The sequence below is a fragment of the Zasmidium cellare genome (genome assembly GCF_010093935.1).
Source record: "Zasmidium cellare ATCC 36951 unplaced genomic scaffold M409scaffold_2, whole genome shotgun sequence".
Lineage (NCBI taxonomy): Eukaryota > Fungi > Ascomycota > Dothideomycetes > Mycosphaerellales > Mycosphaerellaceae > Zasmidium > Zasmidium cellare.
The window spans coordinates 1723682-1743776 of NW_022986946.1; the positions used below are offsets into that span (position 1 = coordinate 1723682).

At 54.4% G+C, this 20095-nt stretch overlaps 8 protein-coding genes across 8 annotated transcripts; 5 read left to right on the top strand and 3 right to left on the bottom strand.

The window, feature by feature from the left end:
- Positions 1-11: 11 nt before the first annotated feature.
- M409DRAFT_17246 (uncharacterized protein) lies at positions 12-985 on the bottom strand (the record flags this gene model as incomplete). The annotated part of the gene is made up of 2 exons (XM_033803973.1): positions 12-745; positions 802-985. The coding sequence occupies 2 exons, from the start codon at positions 983-985 to the stop codon at positions 12-14; spliced, it is 918 nt and encodes a 305-aa protein (XP_033674193.1).
- A 777-nt stretch (positions 986-1762) lies between these two features.
- Positions 1763-2503, top strand: M409DRAFT_17247 (uncharacterized protein; the record flags this gene model as incomplete). Its single annotated transcript, XM_033803974.1, has 1 exon — positions 1763-2503. The coding sequence occupies one exon, from the start codon at positions 1763-1765 to the stop codon at positions 2501-2503; it is 741 nt and encodes a 246-aa protein (XP_033674194.1).
- A 2045-nt stretch (positions 2504-4548) lies between these two features.
- On the top strand, positions 4549-5406 carry M409DRAFT_17248 (uncharacterized protein; the record flags this gene model as incomplete). Its single annotated transcript, XM_033803975.1, has 1 exon — positions 4549-5406. The coding sequence occupies one exon, from the start codon at positions 4549-4551 to the stop codon at positions 5404-5406; it is 858 nt and encodes a 285-aa protein (XP_033674195.1).
- Positions 5407-7563: 2157 nt separating this feature from the next.
- Positions 7564-8321, bottom strand: M409DRAFT_49768 (uncharacterized protein; the record flags this gene model as incomplete). The annotated part of the gene is made up of 2 exons (XM_033811344.1): positions 7564-7871; positions 8024-8321. 2 exons carry the CDS (start codon positions 8319-8321, stop codon positions 7564-7566), a joined length of 606 nt encoding a protein of 201 aa, XP_033674196.1.
- Positions 8322-9109: 788 nt separating this feature from the next.
- Positions 9110-10804, top strand: M409DRAFT_35471 (uncharacterized protein; the record flags this gene model as incomplete). The annotated part of the gene is made up of 1 exon (XM_033810406.1): positions 9110-10804. One exon carries the CDS (start codon positions 9110-9112, stop codon positions 10802-10804), a length of 1695 nt encoding a protein of 564 aa, XP_033674197.1.
- A 2847-nt stretch (positions 10805-13651) lies between these two features.
- On the top strand, positions 13652-15653 carry M409DRAFT_49770 (uncharacterized protein; the record flags this gene model as incomplete). Its single annotated transcript, XM_033811345.1, has 11 exons — positions 13652-13819; positions 13875-14226; positions 14286-14366; positions 14492-14539; positions 14610-14702; positions 14792-14884; positions 14937-15029; positions 15100-15201; positions 15255-15350; positions 15404-15451; positions 15505-15653. 11 exons carry the CDS (start codon positions 13652-13654, stop codon positions 15651-15653), a joined length of 1323 nt encoding a protein of 440 aa, XP_033674198.1.
- A 3015-nt stretch (positions 15654-18668) lies between these two features.
- On the top strand, positions 18669-19049 carry M409DRAFT_49771 (uncharacterized protein; the record flags this gene model as incomplete). The annotated part of the gene is made up of 1 exon (XM_033811346.1): positions 18669-19049. The coding sequence occupies one exon, from the start codon at positions 18669-18671 to the stop codon at positions 19047-19049; it is 381 nt and encodes a 126-aa protein (XP_033674199.1).
- Positions 19050-19491: 442 nt separating this feature from the next.
- On the bottom strand, positions 19492-20079 carry M409DRAFT_49772 (uncharacterized protein; the record flags this gene model as incomplete). The annotated part of the gene is made up of 1 exon (XM_033811347.1): positions 19492-20079. The coding sequence occupies one exon, from the start codon at positions 20077-20079 to the stop codon at positions 19492-19494; it is 588 nt and encodes a 195-aa protein (XP_033674200.1).
- Positions 20080-20095: the final 16 nt, after the last annotated feature.

Sequence of the window (20095 nt, forward strand, 5' to 3'; positions counted from 1 at the left end):
ACACGATATGGCTAAGCGAGAGTTGCTACACCCTGCCACCAAGCAATGCACCCAAGCACGAAGACGATCACCATCACATCCGTGAAGATCGTCCGCGCAATGGTGAGATACCGTCCCAGTATCCGAATGTAGTTGGCGTACGGCTCTGGAACGAAGCCACTGTTCGCGACACTGGCTAGCATCCCCCCGCCTTGTAATTGGCCCTTCTCGACGAAATACCGCATACTTTGGAGGAGCACCTCTGCGGTTGCGAAGATGACGAACAGCCGTGGACCCAGACCATGGCCTCCCTCCTCTGTGTAGACGCTCTGTGTGCGCGCGAGCTTGCTGCCGTTGAAAGTCGAGGTCAGGCAGATGTAGAATGCCAGGATGAAGGAGAACAGCGCATGGACGATCCTCCACATATATGTCGAACCAGTGGTTGGCGCTGGTGGCTCTTGCGCCTGGGCTCCACCCTTCAGCATATTGGCCATCCACGGCGGGACATCTGGTTGCTTCGCGTTGGGATCGTTCGGATCTCCGCCCATCAGGCCCATCATCTGCTGCATCATCTTCACCATCGGGTCGTCCTGATTATCCCCGCTTTGGCCTCCTTGCGCCTGTCGCTCTTGCTCCATTTGCATCATAGCTGCTGCGAGCGGGTTGTCCTGTCGGCTACTCGGCGTATTTGAGAAGTTGCTGGAGCTGATGTCCACCTCGTCTGGATCGTCTGCGACTGATGCGCCTGGGGGTACTTGCGCCGTAGCTGTTACCATGTCAGAAACGGGCCTTCCTCGCATGATTTTGTAGATAGACACGTACGTCCACCAAGCACCTCTTCTGGAGGTGCTACACCACCATTCAGCGCTTTGATCTTGGCCAGTCTGTCCTCACCCTGCTCCGTCATCTTTTTCTGTCGCTTTTCACGGCGCAGGCGCGCTTGTCGCTGTGTTGGAGTCTCGCCTTCTGGGCCATCGGCGCCAGTCGAGGTTGCGGTGTCCGCCATGGTGAATGTCCTGCGATTGTGTCCGAGTAAGTTGGTTGTAAAGAAGAGACAGCCAGCTTTCAGAGGAAGCAGAGCTCTGGCATGTGCTTGTGACCTCATCGCACGGACCCGCTCGCGAAGCAAGCACCCACCGACTTTCACTTACCTCCAGATCTGCTACAATCACATGCAACACACCCTCGCCTTCTCCAATGTTCACAGAACACGCCCAGGCGCGACTACATACGTGATCTATCCTCCATCAGTCTTGCCGACAGTCTTCATGAGTCACCACTCGGATGGGTTTGCCTGCCTGCTGATGGAATACTTATGAACTGTTCGCGTTTCTGGAGATGTAACAACGAAATCGTATCTTTGCCACGTCGACATCTACACATCCCGCGCAGCATGGGCAAGTACAGAGCCTCAAGAAAAGCCCCGGCGGCCAAGAAGCCTCCTCTCACACATTTCCTGTGTCTGCCTCTCGTGACAGAGCAATCGAAGCCCCAACTGGAGCGGTCATTGAAAGAATTTCGAGATGCCGTGTCTTGGAATGAGGCGGAAGGTCTACTTGGCGCACAACTGCATGGTGAGACCGGTGGTGAAGCTGCAGGCGGTGAAGGCTCTCCAGTTGTGCATCCAAAGGCAAGTTCAATCGAGCACACGTTTGATCGACGTAACCCGGCGAAGATTACAACAGGCCTTTCATCCCATGGAGTCACAGACAAGCCGTGAATTTCGCCTGCACCTGTCACGGGGACCTTGGGCACCGACATACGGCCTAACGCCGGTCTGTCAATGGCTTTGCTGACGGCTGTACAGGCTATTCGACCAGTTGGTGCTTTGCATTGTACCTTGGGTGTCATGAGCCTCAACAATGATCAGCTTTCGCAAGCCACAGCTTTCTTACAAAGTCTTGACGTGGGCTCGATACTCGCCCCATCAGCAGGGGAAAGAGACCCAACATCGGATCAGGCGACCACGACTGCACCGTTGGCACCTATGGTGGTAGACCTGAAAGGCTTGGAATCAATGCATGCCCCAGATAAGACCTCCGTTATCTACTCGGCGCCTTTCGACTCAAGTGAGAGACTTTACCCGTTCTGTCTGGCAGTGCAGCAACTGTTCAAGGACAAGGGTTTCCTGGTCGAGGACGACAGAAAGCTGAAACTGCACGCTACCATCGTCAACACAATTTACGCCAAGGGGAAGAAGCTACCAATGAGACGACATGGCAACCCTCCAGCCCCGAAGCCTCCTGTCTCTGCAGGCGACAGCGAACAGTCGAGTCTCGCAGCCAGCAACCAGGCACAACAGGATGACGGCAGCGCACGAGGCCACGGCCCCAACGCCAATACTCCGCTGAAGCTCGATGCAAGAGAGCTGCTTCAAAAACACAAAAATTTCGCCTGGGCCGAGAACGTTACCTTGGACCGCCTGGCCATATGTGAAATGGGAGCAAAGAAAGTCACGGACAGTGATGGGAGGGTGATTGCAGAGCAGTACAATGAAGTTGCCAGCATAGAGTTGCCCACGTGAGAGCCTATGTGGTACGAACAGCCTACGATGCCGTGCTCAGCTTCTGCGACATCCACAGAGCCATTGTCCTCGGTCTATCTCCACTAGCAGAGTGGCATGTACACGGCAGCAATGACAGTGATCAGAAATAGTGTGGCGTTGCAACGTGGTGAGAAATGCTGTACTCGAGCTAACTGTTGTTTTTACTGACCGAGAAGATCACCGTCATTGTGAAACCAGACCACGCTCCCCGCAGTTCGATGCACGCGAGAATTGTTGCACGGGAACATCGAGCAGCCAACATGGGGACCCTAACTGACCGACTAGAGCCATCTTCCTTGGAACAAGGATGTCAAGCCAGATTGCAACTGGCAGCTTTGCAGTTCTGTCTTACTCAAAGAACAGATTTGTTCAAAGCATCAACAAGACCCCCTCGAATACCAACTCCGTGGTTTTCGTACATCTGGTGCGACCCGGCATCCAGCACCATGGCTCGGATGCGGGTGCGCCATGAACGGAAACGGGCAGAACGCACATCTTAATTAACACTGCACCTTGTTTGTACGATGATGGGTGTTCCCTGTTCAGATCTTCCAGCAACCACGACATGCTGGACAGGTTCTGTGGCATTGGACTGCGACCTCATGTGAAGATCTTGCGGCCCGAGCAACTTCCAATTGCTCCCGAGCGACCAAAACACATCGCCTGAACTGGTGGCACATGATCCCGACTTTCTGCAGAGCAAAGTCCGCTCGACGGCCGCTTGCCTATATCGCTCTGCAGTCTAGCCAGTGCATTTCAACACGTCGAAGAAAGGTCAAACGCCCCTGCAAAAAGTGTTCACAGAACGGCAAAAGGTACCAAGTGCAGAAGATTGAGAGCTTACGCGCGTCTCAGGCGAACCACAGATCCGCTGGTCACCTTTCTGCGGTCACTGGACGAAGTTGTCGCGGTGCATAACTCCGTTGAAACGCACACCAACATGCTACGACAGGTGGATACAGACAGCTGGCAAACTGCATCCTGGTTGCAGCTCTCAACAATGCGCCACCTGTTTGTCCGACGAATGGCTTGCAGCACAATCATCATCACGACGCACGTCGACGTTGCAGCAGCCGCCACGCCTGCATTGCCACCGATGAAGAATTTCTCAGCGGCTGGCAAAACGGGGCGATGGGCGACACTTCCTGTTTCTGTGTGTCAAAAAGAAGAGACTTCCTATAGTCGATGGAGAAGAAAATTCTGAATGCGCGTGACGTGCGAAAGAGCGTTCCATCATCAACGAATAGAGTTCGCGATCGAGAACGTTCAGAACGTTGAAATGTGGAGTTCCTTCCGGGGTGTTGGACCGGCTGTTCGTCAACTTTGTTCACTCGTGGGAAATAGCCGACTAGGCGTTAGTGCGGCAGAATCAACCTCTGTTCCTTGCAAGGCTGCAGGTCCGGAACGCCAACCGCTGGGAACAGCGAATCATGACCGACCTCGATCAACCCGACCGGCCAGTGACAGCTGAGGGCGGGCCTGAGTGCCATCCGCGGTCACATCGCCCCTGTAAGAGCCCGGTCGGCTAATGCAGCGGCGCCCGTAAGGCTGGCCTGTGATTGATCGGGGCAATGCCAGCTCATGCTTCAAGGGGTATGGCTGCTCAGGAACACGTTTTGCAGACTCCGATGGGGCCGTCTCTCGATTTTGCGCGGTGGAGTTGGGGTGCCCGTCGGATAAAGATCGCAGAAGGACGCGCACTCCCACCGCCTTCCCTCCTTTCTCCCTTGTCACGATCACTTTTTACGACTCCCGCCTTCCCAAGCGCTTTTTGGAACGCTCAACTGCTGCGCAGTATCACTCTTTTACTGCACGGTATTCATTCCTTTACGGACTACGGCACAAGACCACATTCTTTCGACTAGGCGCAGGATAAACGAATCGCCTACGTTAACGACAATCACCTTGTTTAAGCCAAGTCGCAACGATCCGACGATCATCGCAAACATCACCTAACGACATTTGGCACTTGAACGACCCACAGCACTGCTATATCGCATAGATCAACGAACAACACCGCAGCAATGATTACTTCCGTCGTCGCATCGCTCGCCGTCTTTGGCGCATCGGCGGCTGCTTCTTCCCTCTCTGTCGGCAAGGCGCACGTTGTCAACAAGTGCACCTACGACGTCTACTTGTGCAACGTCCCAGCCTCCGGTGGTGGCTACGAACAAGAAGACAAGACTCTTTCTGCTGGTGGTACTTGGGATCAGGAGTGGACCTCGCTCTCCAACTCCAATGGCTGGTCGATCAAGCTTTCCAAGTCCGAGGCTCTCGAGAACATCTTGCAATACGAGTACACCTTCCACAACGACGGCATCATCTGGTATGACTTGAGCTGCGTCAACGGCAACCCATGGGACAAGAACTGGGAGATCACGTCGAGCACGTCCAGCTGCAACCCCAAGCAACAGGCCTACCGCTACGCTACGGATGACGCCTACGGCATGCAATCATGCTCTCAAGACGCTTCCATCACTGTCACCCTCTGCTCTGGCGAGGCGGCCGACAACTCGACCTCTGGCTCTGACGGCTCTGACTCTGACGACTCTGGCTCCAGCTCCGCGGCGTACCCAGACGGATACACCTCGGTGGCCACCTCGTACTCCACGCCAGCATCGACTCCGTCTTCGATCGTTGTGCCAACGCCCACTGCCTACATCAACTGGAACAACGACGACGCATCGTCTTCCCTCGCTGCTCAGACCACGCCAACCACCTTCGCGACCTCGACGACCGCCGTTGTCACCGAAGGCCCAGACGGTGTGACAGTGACTCAAGTCGAAACCGCCGTCGTCACCAACATCGTGACCGCCTACGCCGGCCGCATCAAGCCAAGACACGAGCACCACGCTCACGGCCACCACGCGCACGCCGCATAGAGCGGGCCATCGCACTTCCGCGATCTTCGATTCTTTCCCCATCTCGAGCTCGTCCATGCCATCGCCTCACTCTTTTTACGCGACGGCATAACGAAGACTCGAAAGATGTCGGGCCATGACTTATTTGCATTCTTCATTGTTGATATTCACAAATTGTCTTCACACATCATCATCATCATCACGACCCACCACTTTGCACACAACGCACGCAAACACACATTACATCGTCTGGACTCTCTATTGCTGAGACAACGGACTTGCAAGCTGTATTCTTCGTCTCTCCCCTCGCCTCAAACCCCTGTGTCGATCTTGCCGGGCTGAGCGCACTGTGTTCGCGGCCGCCCATGGCGAGGTCGACGCTTTTGAGGTGGGGCAGATGAGATTGAGACCGAGACGCGATCCCTCTAGAAGGTCGATCAAGTCTCGGGAAGGAAGAAAGCTACGATCTACGAGCAATGGCACCCACGAAATGGAAAAAGATTTGGTTATCCCTCATCTACGGATGATGGGGCTAACAAGGCGTCCTCTTACACGGCGGAATTTGAAAAAACAAGGAAAGGAGAGAACCTCAGATATAGATATCCCCCTCGATTCGCACATACCCCAGTACATAGCACTTTGCTTGATTTTTTAAAAAGAATCGCATTCATTTACAATTACCCCCAGATTTATCTGTTCTTTATCTATTCGTCATCTGCATTCGTGGCCTGGTTGCGTAGACCCTTGCGTAGAGGGTGGAGACACGCATCAGTAACCCCCAACACCGTTTGTTGATGAAATCTCGCGCAATGGACATTCGCACTGGTACTTTTGAAACACTTCACTCCTGCAATTCAACGGATATTCGCGAGTTCCTTGCAGCAGCAACAAGAACCCTGTGCTCTTATTCCTGGTCCTGAGACGACTTCGCTTTCAACTGCCGAAAGTCTCACTTTCAGAGTAGAAGGCAATCGAGAGGTAGACTTTTAGCCAGGAGGTCTAGACTTTGCTCAAACAAATGGCTCTGAGCAAGACGATTCCAAGTCGGCTCGTCGAACGGTGTGCTATCGGAACCAGCACTGGAAGAATGGCAACGAGAGGCGTTGTTAGCACGCCATCTCCCTCGACCCGAGTCGGACGAACGACGTCCTCGGTCGTTGCCGAGTCGGCGGGATTCACGATAGATGTGGCTGTTCGAATCGCTCTCCGAGCATGTGGGATTCAGACGCCACATTGCAAAATTTCAAACCGAAAGAAACGTGACTAGTTGCGGCTCTGCATACCGTTCCTACGCATCACCGAACGAACGTCGTGTGACAGTTTCGTTCGACTCATATCTGTGGGTTCCCATGCCAAGTCGTGTCCCTGTCCACGCGCAGGAGACAAGAATGGGCAATGCGCGGGAGGAGTCGGATCAGGCGTTCGCACTTCTTCCCGTTGCTCTGAATTTTCAATCAGTGGGAGAGACTTCGACATTCATTGGGCGATTTGACAACACGCGTGCGATTTCTGCCTGTGGCAAGGCCTAGAATTCGAAGAAGCAGTACACTTTGTGGGCTACAGTGGATGATGTGGTCGAGAGGTAAGAAGCGGACGACACGTGACCCTAAGAAAGCTTGATGTTGCCTAGGCTGGATTAGCGCATCCTTATTTCCACTCCACCTCGTGGGCAGTGGACGTCAAAATGACGAGGAAGTGTGAATCCCACGTTGTCGCTTGAACGCCGAGGCAACGTGTTTTCTGGATGGTGGTTGATTTGACTTGACGTGGCATTGAGTTTCTGGAGAGCTTAGCCTTTGACATGTGAAGTTGGCTTCAATCTTCGCGCTTGTCCCACGCCAAGGCATTTTGTCGCGGTGTGGTGCACTCCAAGAGCCATCCGCATGGGATGCGCTGTTTGAACACACCAGAATCGGACTCAGAGCTATTCAGTCTTCTGGTGATGGCTCGTCACCCACTACCAGCTCGGTGAGTCATAGTCGCACAGTAGGATGCAACGCCGGCGAATCGCGTGCTTCGTTTCCCATTACGGTGAACCAATCCACAGGTATGGAAAGGTGCCCAGTACTTCGATCGGTTCTTTCCAACAGCACTCGATGTTTTGCGCTTGCACCTCGAGCTCGAAATCGCGGGCGATGTTGTCAATCTGCCATGCTCTCCACGTCGCGAGTCTGTGACTCAGAGCAGCGAGAGCTGTCCGGTGACCTCGTCGATCTTGCTCTTGGGCGCAGGTCCAACTCCTAGAACTGTAGCAGAGCCCGCGGCGATTTGAGTCCGGCCAGCATCGTGTATGACCTGAGCGCAAATGCCGAGACTGACGGCCTGTGCTTGGAGCAGCAGCAATTGATCCTCACTCGTCACTTTCAGTGCGACTTTGGCTTGGCCGAGTCGCTCCCATCGCTTCAATATCGGGTGTGCCGGATCTGCTCGCAGCAGGGCCTTGTAGCAGGCGAGCGTGGCATGTGAACACTGAGCGGCTATCTTGCCTGCGTGGAGCAATCAGTATGATATGCGCGGACGGGGGCTATCTCAGATTTGTCAAGGGAATTCGAAAAGGGTGGCCAGCAGGTTGCATATATGCAGCTGCCTTGCTTGGTCCCGGAAGTTTTGAACGAGAGAAGTAATGATAACGACTTACCCTTGCCCATGCCAAGATCGGTCCTCACACACAATACGAGCTTGCATTCCTCGTTGCTGTCTGGGAACGCGTTGATTTCACCCTGATCCAACGCGTCATCGTCGGACATGGCATCGCTGTCATCATCTGTAATTTCACCAGTGTTTGGAGATTTAGGCGATGGGCCGGACGCGACAGGCCGCGTTGGCAAGATGGATCGGAGCTGGCCCAGATAGTACCCCGTGATGCCACTGATCAGAGCTGTGCCGATTGCTATTGCTGCCGCAGACGGCGGGCCACGGTCTTGCACGTTGGCCATGCCTGGTCGTGGGGTATCTGGCGGTGTGGGAGGCGGCAGGGTGTGTTATCAGGCGCGTCGTCGCGAAGGGAATCTGATGCAGAAGTTCGGTCGGGCGAGGGTTTCGAAGTTCGGGGGAGCGCTGACGGAAGGAGGGTGCGCACGCGACACAGCTTAGTGCGGGCGCAAAGTGGCAGTGTGCCTCAGGCCAGCGGCGTCACGGCGGGCAGATTGGCGGCACCGTGCCATAGAACTCGACAACTTTTGCACTCGGCGGCGAGCATGGTGGCTCCTGGACTGAGTTCGAAATTTGCAGCGAGAGAAGGACGGGAAGAGTGCACATCGACGACGTGAAGTTGGAGGAGGTGACGCTCCATGGCAGGGGCCCCATCTTCAAATGCACATACGGCCTATCGGATGCCGCGCCAAGCCCTGCCAGCGCTGAAAGAGTTGCTACAAAGGGCCGTCGGACATCAAATGAGAAAGAGGCCCTTGGCCTCATCTCGACCGTGGATTGCGTGATCTGCGCTGCGAAGGCGGTGACCACGCTCCATGTCTCACGTTATTTATTTCCTTTCTTCTGACCAATCCAAACTCCCTCGTCTCCTTCACCATCCCGCTACTCCATCTTCTCCAGCATTCCAACGTCGTCGATGTGGGGCAAGCTCAGAGATATAAGGACTGGTATCAGCCTTGTGCGGACAGCGGACGGCGACCAGACTTCCCACTGACTGCCCCGCCACCCAAGAAACACCGTCTTCACAGAAAACACTGCAGCCCAAGTCAATACAAACAACATGGCGGACCAGATGCACCGTCTTCGCAAGAACATGCCCGACACTCCCCCAGTGTCACCACCCGTGGGCTTTGCCGGCCAGAATGGCTTCAGCACGCCGCTCTTCCCCCAGCAGCCCAACATCTTGTACATCATGGCCGACCAGCTGGCTGCCCCTCAGCTCAAGATTTACAACAAGGACTCTCAGATCAAGACTCCCAACATCGACAAGCTTGCTGAACGATCCGTCGTCTTCGACTCGGCTTACTGCAACTCGCCACTCTGCGCCCCAAGCCGCATGGCTATGATTACTGGTCAGCTGCCTTCCAAGATCGGTGCTTACGACAATGCCTCTCCCATCACCGAGGACACTCCAACATACGCCCACTACCTGCGGAGTGCCGGATATGAGTGTGTCCTTGGCGGCAAGATGCACTTCATCGGTGACCAGCTGCATGGCTACGAGTATCGTTTGACTGCCGACATCTATCCAGCCGATCTGGGTTGGTCGGTCAACTGGGACGAGCCTGACACCCGTCTTGAGTGGTACCACAACAGCTCCTCGATCTTCCAGGCCGGACCATGCGTTCGCAGCAATCAGCTCGACTACGACGAGGAAGTCATGTACAAGGCCAAGCAGTTCTTGTACGACCACGTTCGCAAGCCAGCCAACAGCCGTCCGTTCTGCTTGACCGTCTCGCTCACTCACCCACACGACCCGTACACCATCGAGCACAAGTACTGGGACATGTACGAGGATGTTGAGATCGACATGCCAAAGGTCCAGATTCCAAAGGACCAGCTCGACCAGCACAGCAAGCGTCTGCAGCACGTCTGCGACCTCGAGGACTACGACTTCACTCCAGACCAGATCAAGAGGGCCAAGCGGGCGTACTATGGCTCTGTCAGCTATGTCGACGACAACATTGGCAAACTCATGGAGACTTTGAAGCAGTGCGGCCTCGACGACAACACCATCGTCATCTTCTCCGGCGACCACGGCGACATGCTCGGCGAGCGTGGACTTTGGTACAAGATGTCGTACTTTGAGTCGTCGGTGCGTGTTCCAATGCTGTGGAGTTACCCAAAGCTGTGGGCTCCTCACCGTGTGCCTCAGAGCGTGAGCACTCTCGACATCCTGCCAACTCTGGTCGACGTTGTTGGCTCCAAGCTTCACCCTCACCTTCCCATGGACGGCGTCTCCATTGTGCCACATCTCAAGGGCAAGGACGTCCATGACAACGTCTTCGCTGAGTACATGGGCGAGGGTACCATTGCTCCCATGATGATGATTCGTCGTGGTCCTTGGAAGTACATCACTTGCCCTGCCGACCCAGATCAGCTCTACAACTTGGCCGACGACCCAGATGAGTTGAACAACCTCGCCACCAGCGACGACGCCGAGACCAAGAAGGTGTACGACGCGTTTGTCGCCGAGTCCAAGGCCAAGTGGAACATGGAAGCCATCACTGCCGACGTCGTCAAGCGCCAGCGTCAACGCCGCCTCTGCTTCTCGGCTTTGAAGCAGGGCAAGTGGACCAGCTGGGACTACTCTGTTCCTGATAACAGCCAAGACAAGTACATCCGCAGCCACATGGACCTTGACGACCTTGAACGCCGTGCCCGGTACCCGATTGTCGACGCCCATGGCAACATCAAGGTTCTCGGCGGCATCGGCAAGGAGGGTGTCCTGTCCCTGCCACACCAAGCTGGTGCTGTCGGACAATAGACTTGTCCCGTCCGCCCAGCCTTGCAGCATGACACAACAGGATCGCCCCAGGCTCGCCAAGTTGTGTAACTGCAGGTTTCAGCAGTCGTCGGAACCGACGATTGGCGGTAACACACCGACATTGCATTTTCATCCACTTCGTTACGATCGTTTTATACTTGTAGCGTTGAGCGTGGTATCGTTTCAGCGTTGGCGCAAGGGGAGAGACATCACAGGGAAAGTGATGCACGGCGTTTGATCATGGTTCGTCGTTCGACTTGGGCGTACAGGCTGCGCAAAAATCGGGTTCTCGGAGCTGTCGTCAATGAGGTTCATGAACAAAAGCCTGCGCTTCGGTATGGCCTTCATGGTCTTGAGATGTAACATTATGGCTGGGATGCAGATAGCATGAGGTATCGCGAGCTTGATAGCCAGAAATGTAAATGTACTCGTGTCGTTGTTCAGTTTCCGGTTGTTGTCGATGAGCTGTGAACTGTGCCTCTTTTCGCGAGCAGAGTTGACAAAGAGTAATTCTCCTCGTTCGGTCAACATGCTGCCGTCTCACGGTCTCAGTTCCTGTGCTGTCGATCAAAGCCGGCTTTCAGTACGTGATACCGAACGCAGGCGGGATAACGGGTCAGCTTAATATTTCTTCCATCTCCTTGCTTCCCAGGATGCAACTGCCAATGCGTTTGGAGCAAGCTCGGTTCACCAAGGTGTTCTCAGTCATCAGAAGCTTCAGTTCACCGTCTCATCAGCAGGAAGGATCCGAGTCGCTACCGCGGTTGTGAAAGACGTCAAAGTTTCATGCACACGCTGCAGGTTCGAATCGCCCACCCCCAGAAGAGCAAGCGCATCGAAAGCCACTCACGATTCTCGACGTTCGCGCCAGCTGTCCTCGAGAGGGTATACAAGCATGCACTTGTGCAGACCATCCTGCAAGTTGCCGTGATGACTTTGTGAGCTCGCACGCGATCACCCTCCTTCTCCATGATCGGAGAATTAACGTTTCGTTAGACCGCTTGCAGGATCTTGCCCTTCTCGGCGTGCTGGTGGGAAAGTCTGTTCGACTGCGAAATGGGCAGAGGCGCTTTCGCTGAATACGAACACTTGATTGCCTGAAAGAGTCGTGGCGTCGAGTCGAGTCCACAGAGACTCGCATGTACCATCTCGAAGTACTTTCGATGTTGGTAGGCGATTGCTTTTACATAATAACGATAAGTACGTGGACTGTCCTTCACACCATCGTGTAGCGCCTCGTGGAAGAGCCGACAATGGTGTGAGGAGTAGCCAAGAGAGCGCCCGCCGTCCGTTGTTGAAGTGGAGCTCGTCTGCTTCCGAAATAGCATTGACTTTGACCTGCGTCTGGCGTGTTTCTCCATGCAAATGTTGAGGCAGATCCTCACACGCTGCGCAGGTTGTTGATGAATGCGTTCTTTTTCACGGCCAGGAGAGGGGGTTTGATGTAAAATCAATAGAAGCATCGAAAGCGGCAGGTCGCACGGTTGCCCCAAGACTTGGCACAGCGATCTCGCGGCAGAAAGCAAATCTGGCCAAGTTGAGATGGCACGCTGAGGAGGCAGGTTCTCCTGCTGGCCTGCGCTCAGGGCGGATCGGTGTGGGAGCGAACGACTGGGCGAGCTTGTGTGTCGCGCCCAAGCAAAAGGCCGGGCCGTTGTGGCGGCAACGAGGGAGAGCTGACGCCGCAGGTGCGGGCGCCCAGTCTTTGTGCTGGTGGTTGCTGGGCGCATCAGAATCACGCGGGGAGCAGATGGACAAGCGCTCTGTCTCCAGCCCCCTCGTGTCCGGCGTCGCAAGAGCGACGGGCTGCGTACTGTTGATGTCGACGGTATGCGGGTTGGCAGGGTGGCAGCTCGACAGGCGCAGTCGTGATTCGCAGGCGGCGCTTTAGCTTCGCGCTACCTAGCCTCTCCTCGACCTCACACCAGCACGCATCCAGCCGTCAGAGAGCCGCATACACATGCGCCTAGCCTATGCACAGGAACCTTGTTCGCCTGCCATCGAACTCTGTGCTCTCCAGCGCCTGCCCGGGGTTGCGACGTCACCGTTTTCTGGCTCGGGGGCGAATTGCGAGCGGTGCGCCGTTTTCGGGGCGGCGTTGGGCCATATCCGCGGCGTGCCAACGGCGAACCCGTCCGTGTTCACTGATAGATTTGCACATGGAGAGGAGTCAGGGCGACGAGAGGAGTCGACGCTGGACTGATTGGGCCACACAGGCGGACCTGAGACAGCCAGACAGGCGACGCAAGCAAATGGGAGTGCATTAGCGCCAGCAGCCTGCAGCTGTGCCAGCCAGCTCTGGGAGCTCTTGGCCGTGTACCTACGAGTAGCTTGATAGCTCCTCCAAGTCGTAATCAACTCATTCTTTGGTGATCGCATGGGGCAACAGCAGCGCATGGCATGGGGGACAGTGCGATACGGCGACGATCTCCACCTCGCCGACGGTGCTGCTCGTCAACGCACGGGCACTAGTCAGCAAGCGTACGTGAATCCGGACGACAGAGAGGAGCCCATCGGCGCCTCCCCCATTGTTGCTGGGCCACCATCGTCCCGTTGCATTGGCCCCTGCACCAAGCCTACCAGCCCCCGAGCATTCACCAATCTTCCGCTCCCGCACGCATGCATCGGTTTAAATAACTGGCACATTCCAGTCCGCAGCTCCCTCGTCACAACAATCACCTTGCACCTCGCATATCAATCGTCGTCCATTCGCGGCAGTCTATCCTCCTCATAGACTCACTCTCGCTCCAGGCGTCTATCGATTGATTGTTGCTCATCCCCGGTCCGGCTTCACTGCATATACTACCAGAAGCGTTAATACCGACCACCTCGATCGCTACCGTGATAATGCGTTACTCGCTCGCTGCCGTCGCCCTTGCGACGCTCGCCTCGGCCAGCCCAGTTGCCCAGGCCCCAGCTCAGGCCGCCGCCTCCAGCTGCTCTCCAAGCTACAGTGGTTCCTTTAACATCCAGGCCGTCAACGTCACCACCTCCTCCAAGCGTTCCCTCGCGAAGGTCAGTGACACCACGGCAAAGCTGATGTATTCGCCGACACTAACATGGACTACAGAGACAATCCCAGGCCTTGACCCTCAGTCTCCAGGATGGTGTCCTCAAGGACTCCCAGAACCGCATTGGTTACATTGCCGCCAACAACCAGTTTCAGTTTGACAACCCAGTGCAGACTGGCACGATCTACGACAAGGGCTGGGCGGTCTGCAGCAACGGCACCTTGGTCCTCGGCCCAGATGCTGTTTTCCAGCAGTGCTTGAGCGGTGGTTTCTTCAACCTTTACGACGAGAACAGCGCTGCTCAGTGCAGCCCGGTCTACCTCCAGGTCATCAACGGTGGTGGTGCAGCGACCGCCACTGAGGAGGCCGATGGACAGGTTACCGCTTCCGGTGTCCAGTCTCAGCAGGCTGGTAAGCGCTTTCGACAAGCGTTGGTTGTTCTACGCCAGACCGGCTAACTTTGTCTACAGATGGTCAAGTTACCGGTTCGCCAGTGACTCAAATCTCTGATGGTCAACCTCAAGGCCCAACTGGTGTGGTCTCGCAAATTGGTAGGTTTAAAAACAGTGGGCGTTGGTCGGCGAAACTCGATCAACCCCCCCCCCCCCCCAAAAAAAACACAATATCACAACCCCAACCATTCCACCACAACTACCATCACTCACACTCCTTCTAGGAGACGGTCAGCCCCAGGCACCTACTGGAAACCCCGTCTCTCAGATTGGTTAGTTGTGTTGGCGTTGCACAGGCAGCGTTTTCCCCAGCCCCCCTACACTCCTGCTCACACACGGAAGGCGATGGACAACCGCAAATCGCGACTGGGTCTCCCGTTGGTCAGATTACGGATGGTCAAGTTCAAGCATCCACTGGTGTTGTTTCGCAGATCAGTACGTAGGCATGGTGTCGCACCCTCGACCCAAGCCTATTCCCCACCCCCTACCCCCTTCACCATCTCCCCTACTTACACAAATCGAAGCCGACGGTCAACCACAAGTTGCAACTGGGTCTCCAGTGGCTCAGATCTCTGACGGGCAGCCTCAAATTACTACCGGCGTCGTGTCACAGATCAGTCTGTCACAAAAACCAAAAACCCCCTGAACAATGTGCTAACTTGCTCCAAGGCGACGGGCAACCTCAGGCCCCTACCGGCGTCGTTTCGCAGATTTCTGATGGCCAACCACAAGCGCCGACCGGTGCTCCAATCCAGCAGATCTGTAAGTCCTTCCAAAAAGGGGTTGTGGTGGGATTTCGATTTTCTCGACCCTATTGCTAACACCACGGCAGCCGATGGCCAGCCACAAGCCCCCACTGGTGCTCCCATCACCCAGATCGCCGACGGACAGCCTCAAGCGCCCACCGGTGCCCCAATCACCCAAATCAGCGATGGTAAGGCCGTGTTCAATCTTTAAATCTTTGGGATGATTGCTGACAGGAACTAGGGCAAATCCAGGCACCAACTGGCTCTCCCATCACTCAGATCTCTGATGGCCAGGTGCAGGCGCCGACTGGTGCTCCAATCACCCAGATTAGCGATGGTAAGTCACTGCTTCAGCCTGATTGAAAGCCAGCTACTAACGACCCGATTTAGGACAAGTGCAGGCGCCGACTGGCTCCCCAGTTGCTCAGATCAGTGACGGTATGTCTATGCTCAATGTCGACATGCTTGAGGGTCATACTAACGGGATGAAGGGCAAATTCAAGTCCCGACTGGCAGCAACGCCACGGTTTCCGCCCCATCTGCCTCTGTGCAGCCATACACTGGTGCCGCCGCATCGTCCGTCGTCCGCAGCGAGCTCTTCGGCCTTGCCGCCGGTGTCCTCGCCGTCGCCCTCCTCTAAGCGATCGAGTAAATCGATCTGCTCTGAGTCGAGTCGACTTCGGCGGGACACCCTTCGACATTCCCTTCTCCTTGTCGCCTCTTTGGGCGGCTGACGATCCTTTTACGACACTGTAACCCTTTTACATTGCTTGGAACCTTTTGGGTGACAGAAACGAAAGTTCTCGCGACCAAAAAGAACTACGATTCAGATGTGCATATGAGACGTTCTCTACGACCACAAGACATAAGGGACACGGGACTACAGAACATTCCCTGGTGGCATTGGACACTTCAAGGTCAACAGGCAAGGCATGGATACTTAATGTTTTTGAATGGGAGGATATCTGAAGCAGACGGTGGTTGAAGCTTCAACCATGGGCTTGGTTTGACCGTCCATTTGCACCTCGGAATGTCATGTTGCATAGCATGGCGGTGTTTGAATTGCTTCTGAATGAAATGAACTTGTTTTTCTGCATGCTCGTCTTTCGCGGGCATTCGAAATTGCATTCTGCGTTGCAATGTTTCTTCCACATCAATCTCACGTTCCTTTTCACCCCATTGGGCTAAGCGCGAGCGGCAAGCCCGCTGATTGGCCAAGCCGAATCGCCCGATCTCAAAGGGGCAGCATGTGAAAGATTCCCACATTCCTTCCACCATCGTTTCAGGTTTCGACCGGAATTCACACACACCTCCCGCCGGCTCGTATACTTGCATACATGTATCTTGTACGCGCGTTCAGAATTCACGGTCAGAGACAAGACGTACCTGCTTCTGGAAGCACGCCACCACGCATCACCAAAACTTTCCAGCTGGTCCAGTTCTGCGAGAGCTGTTTGGTTGAGACGCTTGCTCACGGCTCAATTGATCCTGCTACCACAGATCTCACACGAGAATGCCATGTTTTACGAACTGCCCGTACCACGGACGAGTTCGGCGAATTTTGCGACATGTCAGCACGCAAGGGATTTGAGAAATCCCTCGTGTTGAGCCGGCGAGCCGCGGCTGTCCGACAATGAAAAGGAGCCACAAGATTTGTGTCTCACGGCACAACAACGTGAATCTTAATCTTGTGTGCGCCGTGGGTGTTGCTGTTCGGTCGCACAATCAATCTTGGGCAACAGCGCCGGCACGCCGCGTGAAACGATCATCTGAAACGGGGCAGCATTCCGGAATTTGGATATCCGAGCACGATGGTCGATCGTCGCATACGGTGGCCGATCATCACGTGAAGTCCCACGACATGTCTTCCACCCTCAGATCAAGGCGTCTGCTAATAAGGTAATCCGACAGCACGTAGAGCACGAAGGCGTCATGACTGAGCAAGAAATGGTCAGGATGTGTACACAATCTCCGAAGCAAGGGCTCAAACAATGCACTTCATGGAATTCCCGGACTGCTCGACTCGCACCACGCAGTGGAGATTCCATTGAGCCGTAGACTTCTATCAAGATGACATCACGCAGAAACATCCGATCAAGCGTCTGCCTCAAGTCATAGCTTGAACGCAGCATCAGGTGAGAGATTTCACGGCCTCAGGTGTCCTTTGGATTCCGATTGCATCGAGCAGAACAATCTGCGATCATACATGTTTCCCTTCAACAATATTCTTCCCAACAAGTCACCGCCCGGCCAAGCCACTCCACTGTATTCAATGCTGTCTGCATTATTCAATGCTGTCTGTATGGCAACGTTCGTTGGGGATTGGACAATGCTACGGCATCACAAATGACGCCCATATGCTCTGTGACCTAGGACAACAAGTGCCGCTGGCTTCCATCTTGCCTGAAGCTGTGGCAACGGACGCTGGAAGAGTCTTAGCTGACTCCTCTCCACTTGCGGACTTTCGACCTGGTCCTCCAATAACGAGGGCGAAGATAAGGACCAAAGGATGAAGATGAAGACGCCATCTCGCCCTAAGGCAGCGAGCAAGAGGATGACGAGCTCGAGCCCTTAGGTGTGCTAATCAAAGTGAGCTGTAATATCGACAGCACGCACCATGCTCTATCTCAAGCCTGAAAGAGCTGGCGTGGGTAATATGGAGAAGCACTTCGTGACCCTGCAACAAGCACCTTTTCAGGATGCCATGCGATCAGAATATGAGAGGCTACGTATTCAAAGGGGTTGAAGCACCCACCATCACGCATCTCCACAGAACCATATTGGACCAGGCTGCTTGCATTGCCACGACGCTGAGTGTTGCATGCAAAGAAGTGGGGATGAGGTTCGTCCTACTCATATATATCAAGCACTGCATTGCAGAGTCTCCTCCTCCGCAAGAAAGAACAGACGCCTCGTTTGCACTACCCACTCAAGGGCTCGAGCTCGTCATCCTCTTGCTCGCTGCCTTAGGGCGAGATGGCGTCTTCATCTTTATCCTTACTTTGGTCCTTATCTTCGCCCTCGTTATACGTATTTCGTTTGACGCCGAAAGCAAGACTACTTCTGGCACATATCATGATCTGCCATCCAGCGTGCCAAATGCTCAGGCTACTGCTCAAGGCTCATTGCTCTGCCACCACTCAGATTGCGGCACAGGTGCCGGCTGGAAGAGACAATTCCGAACGCAACAACATCGATACCGCTCATCTATAGCAAAGGATCGGGAGACCACGCGAAATGAAAGATGAGAGCCCAGACAGTTTGGAAGTGGATTACCAGCGACCTCCTACTAGAACATGGTCGCTGCTGGAAGTTTCGGTATGACTTCCATGTCGCTAATAGATAGCAGGGACCGAAGGCGTTCGATGTCGAGCAGAAATCATCGAAGGGGAGGACGAAGCGGCAGTCTTGCCTCGCAATTCGAGTGAATACCGCCGTAGAGGCTTGTCTATGTCGTTGCTGTATATGAAGAAAAACTGCTGGCGGAAAAGGGCATCCCTGCGAGAACTTCACCCGCCATAGCAACTGGATGGTCTATGAACTACTAGACCTCCAATGACATATGGAGATGGCGTGTCTTCAGCGGCAGAGCTCAATACTTGGCCGAGAGGTTTTGGGAGTGTATCCTCGTCCTCTACGACGCTGAACGCCTCGCATGTCCCTCCTCGCCAATTCTGTCTTTTCAGATACGCTATTAGCCCTCAGAGACCGGCATCCCGCGGGCACTATTTGGGGTGGCGATGACGTGGATGCCTCTGTCTTTCCAGCGCAAGTCTTTCTCACCAAATGGACATGCGATGCGGTGTGGAGTGATGAAGCTATAATCTGTGTTAGACTCCGCCTTTACGTGTCGACTCATCGGCCTATGTACGTACAAGTAGCCGCCGCGCGGAAACTCGACGATCCATGGCGTCTGAAAGGGCGGCCCTCACAGCTTGTGTCGTTAAGTGGAAGAGCTCACGGTACCCGTCATCATGCTCTTGAGGATCGAAGTAGATCTGTTGGCATCAGCAGTAAAGAGAACATGCCAGACTGATTGCAGCAGGTAGGAACAGGGGAACGAAAGATTTAAACGCAAGAAGCAGGTTATTAAATGAGGCAGAAATGTTCACAATGTGAATATCTTGGAGTGCAGATGACATGTGGCCCGCGCTTATGGCTTGGCAGTCACATGCCAGGGAACAGTCAGCTTGAGTGAATGGAATTTGTAAAATTCTCCAAATGTCTGTAGGCCTATATGGCTCTACGAAAATTAGAAGCATGTAAATGCTTTTTTACTCGATTCTCGTTGCCATCATATAAATGCGCCGGACTCTGCTAAACGGTGAGTCAGAGGAGCAGCCAATACTTGTAGCAAGCCTCAGACAGTATCAAGTCTGAAGACGAATGTCTTCCCCTGAGATACTATACAATGTCTAGATACACCGTTATAAAGCCTGGTCTTTTCAAAGCTAGCGCTAGCATCCGCTCGATAGTAGTTACGCGGTTGCAACACTATAGTTGCCAGAATACCCTGGACCCGCCTTTGCCCAAGTGCGATTAGTGATACGCCAGCCTTCCTCAAGTTTCTGCAACTCGTCCAGGTAGTAGCCGAAGTAATAAATGACGCTGCCGTTGTAGTATGGATCAGCAAAGAGAGTGCTTTGGTCGTACGTGGTGCTGTTTGCAGTAGAGTTTATCGGCACATCCGCTGGGATATGCTGCTTCAGGATCCATTGTAGAGCATTGTACGGCCATGTTAGGCCCTGCTGCCCGGAACCTTCGTTCTCGTTTTCGTGTATGTCGATGCCCATAACGCTGCCTAAGTGCTGAGACGTGTGTCCAGCAACAGACTCCTTGCAGACCTCGATAATAGCATCGATTCCGTAGAGATCCGCCCATGCACCCCCGTAATTTGCGTAAGCATCTGACGAAAAGACTCTGTCGAGTGACGCAAAATCCTTCGTGTCAATGAAGATCGAGTACCGATTGATGGTATCGTGAATCGCTTCCCAGTCGCTCTTCGCACAAGTACCAGAACTGAGTAGGCCGATAATGAGAGCAGCAGTTGCGGTAAAGCTTTTCATCTTGCCAAGGAGTGTC